At 52.0% G+C, this 10,736-nt stretch overlaps 1 protein-coding gene across 3 annotated transcripts in view; it reads right to left on the bottom strand.

Moving 5' to 3' along the window:
* Tmem191c (transmembrane protein 191C) overlaps positions 1 to 3,421 on the bottom strand; it is an 11,056-nt gene extending 7,635 nt beyond the window's left edge. Inside the window, exons 1-10 of one of the 3 annotated variants that reach the window (XM_005369995.2) lie at positions 3,234 to 3,421; positions 2,950 to 3,073; positions 2,820 to 2,870; positions 2,666 to 2,743; positions 2,420 to 2,476; positions 2,277 to 2,336; positions 2,088 to 2,152; positions 1,936 to 2,008; positions 1,788 to 1,828; positions 584 to 1,707 (exon numbers count right to left, since the gene is read on the bottom strand). In XM_005369995.2, the coding sequence (XP_005370052.1) occupies positions 1,500 to 1,707; positions 1,788 to 1,828; positions 1,936 to 2,008; positions 2,088 to 2,152; positions 2,277 to 2,336; positions 2,420 to 2,476; positions 2,666 to 2,743; positions 2,820 to 2,870; positions 2,950 to 3,073; positions 3,234 to 3,388 (912 nt within the window). In that variant the 5' untranslated portion in view covers positions 3,389 to 3,421 and the 3' untranslated portion in view covers positions 584 to 1,499. Of the gene's footprint in view, positions 1 to 583; positions 1,708 to 1,787; positions 1,829 to 1,935; positions 2,009 to 2,087; positions 2,337 to 2,419; positions 2,477 to 2,665; positions 2,744 to 2,819; positions 2,871 to 2,949; positions 3,074 to 3,233 lie in introns of those variants that run through there. The other 2 variants (XM_026777479.1, XM_026777478.1) reach the window with 2 other exon arrangements.
* Positions 3,422 to 10,736: the final 7,315 nt, after the last annotated feature.

Below are 10,736 nucleotides of genomic sequence, written 5' to 3' on the forward strand. Positions count from 1 at the left end.
CGCAGCACTGCCAGGGCACAGAGAGTCTCCTGAGCCTTGAGAAAGCAGAAGGACGTGCTCCTGAGCCACACAGCACAGAGTAACTATCACAGAGAGAGAGAGAGAGAGAGAGAGAGAGAGAGAGAGAGAGAGCGCAGCAAATGGGGGCTGGAGAGATGAGTACTGAGTGTTCTTCCAGAGGTCCTGAGTTCAATTCCCAGCATCCACGTGGCAGGTGAAAACCGACAACTGTAACTCCAAGACCTGAGACCCTCACACAGACATGTATGCAAACACAACACCAGTGCACATAAAATAAAAAGGGTTAGCCATTCATCATCTATCTCTCTAGCCCCCACTTAGTTTCCTGAGACAGTTTTTTATTGGCTGGAGCTCCCTAGCATGCCCCTGTCTCTACCTCCCCAGCCCTGGGGTCACTGACATGACCACCTCATCCAGCTTTTTGGGGGAGGGCAGGGGGCTGGGACAGGGTTTCTCTGTTGCTTTTAAGCCTGTCCTGGAACTCGCTCTGTAGACCAGGCTGGCCTGGAACTCACAGAGATCCACCTGCCTCTGCCTCCCAAGTGCTGGGATTAAAGGTATGCACCACCACCGCCAGGCTACATCCAGCTTTTTTACATGGGTTCTTGGGATCAAACTTCCATCCTTGTGCTTGCAAGACAGCTATCACCCCAGCCGAGGAGCTGAAGGCTCCAATGGACAGAGCGTATAGGCTGCTGGGTGCGATTAACCTCAACCACAACCGATGCTTTCTCCGTGTTCATCTTCATTGACCGTTTTGTCGGGCCATTAAGCATGTTGCCAAGAAAGTATAAAAAGCTATAATTGTTTAAATGGCGTGGTTATAGTTCAGCATTCACAAATGCTTAGTTCGATCTCTAGAACAGAATAAACCACACCTGGTGGCTCATGTCAGCAATCCAAACACTCAGGAGCCAGAGGTAAGATGATCAGTAGTTCAAGATCACTCAGCTACATGGAACAGTATGAGACCCCCACCCCACCAAATAAGTAGTCTAGAGCTTATATGTGCTGGATCAAAATTCAACCCACACTGATTTCCACTGAGCAGACATTCCTCGTATATACCAGCACGTTCCTCACGAAGCCCACTATCGGTGTGCTCAGATGCTGTGAGGAAGTTTGGGTTTGGAGAACTCAGACCTGCCCAGGGGAACCCCAATGTTGCAGGGAATTTGGAGTAATTCTGGGGAAAATAATCCACACACCACGGAGGGAACTTGACAGGCCAGCACTCATCCTGCCCAAAGCTCAGACTCACAGTAGCAAACGACTCCCTAATGGGTCGGGCTGAAGGACAGTCCGGGCACCCAAGCAGCCCAGCTGTTGGACAGTACCCCTGCGCCCAGGTGACAAGGGGGTCTCTGGGCCCATAGGAACACACAAGCTCCACCCCGCCCTTTTCACACAGGTAGGCACCCCAAAAACCACAAAGGAGACAGAGGTGCAGCAGGTGGCAGAAGCCGGCATGATGCGCTCTAAGCAGGCAGCAGTCCATGCGCGCGCAATTCAAGCAAAGGCGACAGCGTGTAGCGCAGCCTACGGAAGACTGTGTCCGAGCCAAGACTACTCGGGAGCCCCTGGCCGACGGTGTCGGGCTTCCCCAGCGCCACGTAGAGCAGCGGCAGAGCCAGGAAGCCCAGTGGGAGCAGCAGCAGCGTCTGCAGTGCGCTGAGCGCCCACAACCTGAGAAACCACCAACGAACACATGGGTGGTGGCTCCGAGACCCCGAACCCGGACTACCGGGCCACCGCTAGCCACTCACCTGATGCTCCCCGCGCCCGCACCGCCAAATAGTCGATTTTCCTGCAGAGAAAGGGACGCATTCAGCTCTGCGCCAGGAACTAGCCAAGTCTCCCCGAGAAAGCAGGTCTGGGTCCCAGCTTCGCCCGCGCGCTCCGGCCCGCGCTCACACAGTCAGCCCTGGCCACCTCCTCCATGAGTGAGCCCGCGCAGTCCTGCACCCGACGAGGCTGCGAGTTCCACCTGCGGGATAGGCAGGGAGATGGGCCATCTGGCCCGGCTTTAGCACTGCCCTGCCGTCCTCCCTAATCCCAACCCTTACGGTTCCGCGCCACCACGCGTAGCCTCCAGCGCAGCCGCAGCCTCCATCACCTTCCCCTGCAGCTCCTGGAGAGTGGCAACAGGGACTCAGGGCGGAGAATGCGGTCCACCTCGGGTCAGGGGGTGAGGAGAAAGGGTTGAGGCCGCAGAGCGTTAGAAGTGACCGGCTCTCAGAACCAAGAACCCGCACCTGCAGGACTCCGCTCTGCTCCTGGAAGCTGGCCCAGGCCTCTTCCGTACGCTGCGCGCCCTAGAAGCCAAGGGCCTGGCTGAGCATCGCCAGGACATGCCCTCTCCACGCGTCCTCCCCTCAGAGCCCAGCACCGTTCGCACCTGTCGCAGGTCCTCTGCCTGCATGGTGAATTTGGCCTCCGCCAGCTCCAGATGTTTCTTCGAAAGAATCCAAGTGATATCAAGAACCTGTAGGCCTCGCACACCGCTGTGCCCCGGGGCTTGGTCTCCCCCGCCCCCGGGTGTTAGGTCGCTGGCTTTTGGGTCCGACGCTCTACCCACGCAAGCGCACGGCCCTGCCCACAGCCATTCCCCGCCCATGGTCCCGCCCAGGCCCCGCCCAAGTACCTGCAGTGCTGCAAGTTGAGTTCCCAGTCGCTGCTCTGCTCGCTGTTGACTCAACTCTTCTCCTCCATAGTAGAAAAGCTGGGAACAGAGTTTGTGAGCGCCTGGTTTATGGGACTTGGGGGCGAGGGCGTGACCTGGGACATTCCGTACGTACCTGGCTGGACAGCTCCTCCCACTCTTCCTGCAGCTTCCGATTGTGTTGCTCCTGCGGACAGGGTCCAGGCTGTCTAGGCCCCTCCGCTAGCCTCGCCACCCCGGGCTCCACCTCTTGTTCTTGCCCTTACCAGGTCCAGCCGGTGCTGCTCCGCGGCCTCCAGTAGCCCACGAGCCTGCTCCGCGCGCTCCCGTGCCGCCTCGCGCGCCTCCCCTCGAATCGCCCGTGACGCTTGACTTCGTCTACGCTGCAGGCTGCGCGGCGGGAGGGGGTGGGGGGCAAATGGTCAGGGATGAAACTAAGGCGCAGGATCCTGTGGGAAGGCCCACCGCCAGCCTGACAGTTCCAGACTGAGCCCACTGCCCAGAGCCGAGGCTGCCAGTAGCCTGCCCTGGGCCCTCGGTGCCCTCGCACCTGCGCTCGCGCTCGCGCAGCTCGTCCAGACGCCCGGTGAGGCTCTCGCTCTCGGCTTCCAGCCCACGCACCAGCTCCTCCAGCTCCTGCTTCCGCAGGCGGCCGTCGCGGTTGTCCTTCTGCAGCTGCAGCAACTGCTCCAGGGGCTCAATCATAGCTCCAGCACTCTGTCCGGACCTCCGCCCGGACCTCCGCCGCCTGAGCGGCCCTGTGGCCCGCGTCATAATGGGCAGCAGGGGGCGCCAGAGCCCGACCCAAGAAAGGCCACGCCCGATCAATTCGGTATACAATTTTTAGTAAAGCGGAACTTGGTGGCCCATATTAATACTCCTCTCTCCTGGGGCGTGGGAGACACGAAGGTCAGAAGTTTAAGGTCATCCTTTGCTGCGTAATCAAATTTGAGGTTAGCCAAGGCTACATGTGGACCTATATCAGATTGATAACAAGTTTACAAAATTCTAGGTAAAAACTGGACTTGACAGTTCATGCCTGTAATCCTAGAAATACAGAGACTGAAGCAACAGAATCGATGACCTTGAGTTCAAGCTCAGCACAACGATATAACAAGAAGACTCTGACTGGAAAAAAAATGAGAGAAACTGAACTACCACAGTAACTAATCATGGGATAAATCAGGTGTACCTCACCTTCGATTCAGAGCAAAGAAATAGGATTTTGAGAAAACGTTTAAAATTAAGTTCCTTTAATTTGGCTAGTCTGTAGCGCAGGTTGCATCTTGTTTCTGTGTTCAAAGGCTTGTGCCACCATCCCTGGCTAAAAATTGGCAGAAGAAAAACACTGTACTATGTTAAAAAGGTGACAGTTGAGGCAAGATAGAGAACCAAAATTAGGACCCGGGAAATGAAAGGAGCCAGCACCCCCATCCTGGAGCCCTTCACCCAGGGTCTACATTTGCTGTGGACACACAGATAATAAGCAGCTCCCTCGCAGACACTGGATGCTAACATCGAATGTGTGTGCCCTTGCACAGAGCATCACCACACACGCACACATGCGTACACACCCGCCTGCCAGCGCACACACAGCACAGCTACTAACTTTCCATCCCTGTCTTACTGGCAGTAATCCTATCAGGAACCCTCTGAAAGCTCCCTGTCATCTCAGATTTCAGGCTCCTTGGCCAGCCTCAAAACCTACCTGTTAGCATCGAAAGGAATAACAGGGGACAAGCCCCACGAGAGACTCCCAAATCTCTAGTGTGAACTCTAATTGGTCTTAATAATAAGAACCTTGCCGGGCGATGGTGGCGCACGCCTTTAATCCCAGCACTCGGGAGGCAGAGGCAGGCGGATCTCTGTGAGTTCGAGACCAGCCTGGTCTACAAGAGCTAGTTCCAGGACAGGCTCCAAAGCCACAGAGAAACCCTGTCTCGAAAAACCAAAATAATAATAATAATAATAATAATAATAAGAAGAAGAAGAAGAAGAAGAAGAAGAAGAACCTTGAGTCAGATATTGGAATAAATGCTGAAAGATTTATTATCAGAGAAGTAAAGGAGTCAGCCACGAGAGACCTTTTACCTCTACCTAATCCTCAGATCAAAGGGAGCAAGATCCTGTCTCTACAAATCCTCAGACTGAATGGGCTGAGCTTCAGTCTCCTCCAGCCTTATACTCCTCTCTCTGCCCGGCCACATCACTCCTGTCTCCACCTCCTTTAGTGGGATTAAAGGCGCGGCACCCCAAGTGCTGGGATCACCTTTGTGTGAGCCCTGTTTCTCTTTTAGATTGGATCAATTTCATGTAGCCCAGGGTGGCCTTGAACTAATGGAGATCCTTCTGCCTCTGACTCCCGATTAAGGCGTGTGCCACCACTTCCTGGTCTCTATGGCTAACTAGTGGTTTAGCTCTGCACTCTGATCTTCAGGCAAGCTTTGTTTGTTAGATTACAAACTATCACCACACACACCCACACTTGCCTGTGTCTTGCTTCTTTGAGGAGCCCACACCTTTGTTTCTGGGATGAGCCGTTTCTTCTGAGCTTCTCGCCGTCTCTTAACCCTCATACTCAAAGTCTGTATTATCTTAGGCTAAGACATGCTCAGCAGACAAGCCCAGTAAACTCAGTCCAATCTATAGAAACAGCATGAAAGGAGGGAGCTCCGAAGTTCCTGTGTTAGGACTCGGGCATCTGTACCGGCCTGTTATTGGGGTTCTTTTTTTTTTTTTTTTGGTTTTTCGAGACAGGGTTTCTCTGTGGCTTTGGAGCCTGTCCTGGAACTCGCTTTGTAGACCAGGCTGGTCTCGAACTCACAGAGATCCGCCTGCCTCTGCCTCCCGAGTGCTGGGATTAAAGGCGTGCGCCACCATCGCCCGGCCGTTATTGGGGTTCTGACAGCCACTAAGAGCACCTCCTGTGCACATTCACTAGGCTCCCTTTTAAAAGGTGGGCCTTGCACTCTCTCTTCTGTTCCTCTTGTCCACAGGGACTGGTCTCTGCCCCATCTCTTTTTTTTTTAATTTATTTATTATATATACAATATTATGTCTGTGTGTATGCCTTCAGGTCAAAAGAGGGCACCAGACCTTATTACAGATGGTTGTCAGCCACCATGTGGTTGCTGGGAATTGAACTCAGGACCTTTGGAAGAGCAGGCAATGCCCTTAACCGCTGAGCCATCTCTCCAGCCCCTGCCCCATCTCTTCCAATAATCCCATGTGAGTCCTGTTGTATGGTGTGACTTCCCTTCACAGTGTTTTAAATAACAACACTCTAACCTGTACACATGGAGGCCATGGCACAAGTGTGCCACTCCCAACATCAAAGACACACAAAATATTAAGTTCCATTTTATGTTTATGGATAGATGTTTTGCCAACATGCCTATGCACCATGTGCATGCAGTGTCTGTGGAGGCCAGAAGAGGGCATCAGATCTCCTAAAATGACTTACGGATTGGATTGTTTTGTGTGGTGGGTGCTGGGAATCCAACCAACTCCTCTGGAAAAGGGCTCATAACTGCGGAGCCATCTCCCCAGTCCCCAGCATGTTTACTAAAACCTTGAGTCCGCTTTATACTGACCAACCCTTCAATTCTGTGTCAAAGCCCGGAGTCTATGGCCTGAGGTCACTAAAAGCTAAATGGCGGCTCCTCAGGCTGCTCTGAGTAACAGAGGGCAGTGCCTCGTCCCCACCTCCCTTGACAGAAACTTTACAAAATGACAGCAACTAAGGACTTGGCTGGCTGACCTTTGTCCACAACTTAGGAAACTTTGGCCTTTTCCTGGCCGCAGACTCAGCACACAGACAGGCTGTGAAACGCTGCTCTTTGCTGGCCAGATCTGGACCCAGCCTCACTTGGGGAGTGAAGGGCAGCCCTGGTCTGAGGGTTTCATCTCCTGCCAGTGGGTCAGTGCGCAGTGGATATACATATTATGTATGAGGCTGTAGTTGCTAGGGAAATGGTTAATGTTCACCCTCCTAATGGGACACTCACATGTTTGCTCTCTGGGCATTTCCTCAGGGCTCTCTCATGCCTTCTCCACCCCTCACCCAAGGTCCAAAATTATATCTCCACTATGACAAACATTTTGGTCTGGCCACCCCACTGTTCAGCTGCACTGGGATGCCCTGGGCCAGTTTCTGCAGAGCCTGCATGGCCAGGCCTCCCTTTGCTGGTCCTGTTCCGATGCCTCCAGCTTTATGCAATACACTGGGTTTCCCCAATTCCTATTACAAACTGCACACTTATCCCCCAAACTTGAAGGCCATGGTCTCGAGGACAGTGCTAGCTGCCTTAGGTCACCCACGTACCACCTCCATCACCACAGCTTCAGGCTGGGTCACTCCCAACTCCCCAAGGTCTGCTTTTTGTTATTTTGTTTTTCGAGACAGGGTTTCTCTGTGCAACAGCTTTAGCTGTCCTGGAACTAGTTCTGTAGATCAGGCTGGCCTGGAACTCACAGAGATCTACCTGCCTCTGCCTCCCAAGTACTAGGATTAAAGGCATACGCCACCACCACCCAGCTAAAAGTTCACTTTAAGGATGGAATTTGTCGCCGGGCGGTGGTAGCACACGCCTTTAATCCCAGCATTTGGGAGGCAGAGGAAGGCGGATCTCTGTGAGTTCGAGACCAGCCTGGTCTACAGAGCTAGTTCCAGGATAGGCTCCAAAGCTACAGAGAAATCCTGTCTTGAAAAACCAAAAAAAAAAAAAAGGATGGAATTTGTCATGAACTCAAAACTAGCTCAAGCCAACCAACCTCCCTACTCTTGTGCCTGGACATAACTAGAGTATGGGCCAAGTGTGCCTTTAATCCCTGCAGGCAGGCAGGTCTATAGGCAATTCCAAGCCAGCCTCTCTCATAAAACATCCTGAGTCTGACTGCACAGAATCCAAGTTTGATAATCATATAAGGAGAAAGCCATTGAGGAGGGTCCTAGGTTGCTAGGTACATTATTCAGAGATATGTGTACATTCTACATGCAAGTAAATCATCCAGGCTACCAAATATATTATTATAAGAGAGGTACAAACAGATCAAACCACATGGAGCCCCAGGCTGCTTGCTGTGGTGGTTTGAATAGGTATGGCCCCCATGGACTCGTGCGTTTGAATGCTTGGCCTATGGGGAGGGGAACTGTTTGGAGGCGTGGCATTGTTGAGGCAGGTATGGCCTTGTTGGAGGAAATGTGTCCCTGTGGGGGTGGGCTTTGAGGTCTCTTATGCTCAAGCTATGCTTACTAAGGGAGAGTTCACTTTCTGTTGCCTGCGGATCAAGATGTAGAACCCTCAGGTACCTCTCCTGCACCTCCCTGGCTTCCGCCATGATGATGATGGATTAAACCTCTGAACTGTAAGGCAGTCCCGGTGAAATGTTTTCCTTTGTAAGAATCAGCAGAGTCGTGGTGTATCATCCCAGCAATGGAACCCTGACTGAGACACTTGCTGACTCGATAGCACTGGCTAAGGTATGGGTGCGCTACGAAGTTACCAGACATACAGGTTGGTGGCAGCTCATGTACTCCACAGTTGCCGGGCCGCCCGTCTAGAAGCAAAGGCCAAGCAGAGAAGGAGCAAGTGTCCTGGACTCCTCTAGGCTAGCTTGCATATACTACTTTCTTTCTTTCTTTTTTTTGTTTTTTTGTTTTTTCGAGACAGGGTTTCTCTGTGGTTTTGGAGCCTGTCCTGGAACTAGCTGTTGTAGACCAGGCTGGTCTCGAACTCACAGAGATCCGCCTGCCTCTGCCTCCCGAGTGCTGGGATTAAAGGCGTGCGCCACCACCGCCCGGCTCATATACTATTTTCTGACATGGAAGTCAGCGATGATGGCTCATTGGTGCTGCCTAAATGCTAATCCAGCGACACCCTTTGGGGTGATGAGCTTTGCTACCTGTGGTCAGAGAGAACAGAACTGAACTGAACAGACTGACCTCAAAATTATATGGGGCTATTTTTCTAAATTTGCTGGCCAGCAGCTGAGACATGACAGGATAGAACTCTTAGCAACACTCGGGGCTTCCTGACAAGCCTTTTTGTATTTTCAGGGACTACAGCCCCAGGCCAGGCTCACGCACACAGAACAGGGCCTTCTCTGGATCCCTATCCTATTCAGAAGAACCAGTCCACCTCTCCCCTCCCCCTCCCCGTCCCAACGAGTCTGCTGTTTTTGTGGGGTTTTTTTTCTTTGTTTTGTTTATCTAGACAGGGTTTCCCTGTGTAACAGTCCTGGCTGTCCTGAAGCTCACTTTAGAGACCAGGCTGGCCTTGAACTCAGAGATTCACCTGCCTCTGCCTTCCAAGCGCTGGGATTAAAAGCAAGCACCACGTCCGCTGGTCTTGTCTGGTTTCTAGAGGTCAGCAGGCATCAGGTACCCTGAGCCTGACTGCTGTCCTTGCCTGCATCTGTCCTCACTCAGCCTGACCACACACCCAAGTTCCATTCCCTCCAGTGGCTCCTGCCTCCCTCAGACCCCAAGCTGGAAAGAGCCTCAAAGCCCAGCAGCAGCCCAGGCCATATGAGTTAGTCTTACATGTGCACATACATTCCCACTCAGATTCTGGAAAATCATTAGAATAGACCACCACATGTGCCCTAACAGCCTGTGTAGCCATCATTGCTGTCAGTGTTAATAGTCTGTAGGTGATGGTACAGACCACTTGCACTAGATACTTGATGTGGGAGTGATTTCTTATTAATAAAGAAACTGCCTAGGCCCATTTGATAGGCCAACCCTTAGGTAGGCGGAGTAAACAGAACAGAATGCTGAGAGAAAAAAGCTGATTCAGGGAGTCACTATGATTCTCCCACCCAACACAGCCGCAGGTTAAGATCTTCCCTGGTAAGCCACCTCGTGGGCTACACAGATTATTAGAAATGGGTTAGATCAATATGTAAGAGCTAGCCAGTAAGAGGCTGGAACTAATGGGCCAGGCAGTGTTCAAAAGAATACAGTTTCCCTGTAATTATTTCAGGTAAAGCTAGCCGGGTGGCAGGAAGCAGCCCCGCCACTCTTATTACAACAGATACTAAGAACAAGGCATCATAAGTTCCCTTTTGGAGTTAGGGAAATGGGAAGTGAAAAAGTGTTGAGGACTCAAGCCCCCACATATTGGGGGCTAGCTCTGAGGTTAAGTGCACCAACTCTTCTCCCAAAGGACCTGGGTTCAATTCCCAGCACCCACATGACAGTTTACAACTGTCTGTAATTCCAGTTCCAAGGGACCCAACCCCCTCACACAGACATACACACAGGCAAAACACTAATATTCATAAAAATAAATAAAACTTAAAAAAGGGAGGGAAGCCAGACATTGTAGCATTTGTCTCAGGTCCCAGGACTCCTATGGAAAATTGGGGGGAATCCCTAGAGGCCAGGCTCGTGTAGAGTGCGTGTACACACACACAATCCCAACACATGGGGGAAGAGACTAGCTTGGGTGACATGGAAACCTATGAAGAAGAGCAATTCTTGTCAGGGATGCTGACACAAACCTTTAATCCCAGCACTCAGCAGGAGCAGACAGCTGTCTTCCAGACCAGGCTGGTTACAGTGAGTCTCAACAAAAAAAGGGATTCTTTATCACAAGCACAGTCCTACCCAGGAGGCACTGCTGCTTCCTTCAGTTTTGCACCTCCTGATACCAGATGGCACTGTAAATGGAAATCAGCCTGAAGACTTGCGCCAGGCCTCACTGCTAAGCAGTCCCTGAGAGGTGCAGGAGCCAGAGCGGTCAAATGCCTCTCCAAAGAGCTCTGGGAAAGAGATGTTTTAAACTCACAAGGGCATGGGGACTGTGCATGACGCGGCAGTACAGGGTTTGACAGGCATGCACGATGCCATGCTGCACATTCATCTCCAGCACTGCAAAAGAAAACCGTGAAGGGAACCTAGGGGGAAACCAGCTAAGGGTGATGGAAATACCTTCAAGTCCTGCAAGAGATAGTTGAGTTGGTCATCAAAATTTAATTTTCAAGCCGGGCAATGGTGGCGCACACCTTTAATCCCAGCACTCAGGAGGCAGAGGCAGGCAGATCTCTG

The sequence above is a fragment of the Microtus ochrogaster genome, unplaced genomic scaffold, assembly GCF_000317375.1.
Source record: "Microtus ochrogaster isolate Prairie Vole_2 unplaced genomic scaffold, MicOch1.0 UNK68, whole genome shotgun sequence".
NCBI classification, from domain to species: Eukaryota; Metazoa; Chordata; class Mammalia; order Rodentia; family Cricetidae; genus Microtus; species Microtus ochrogaster.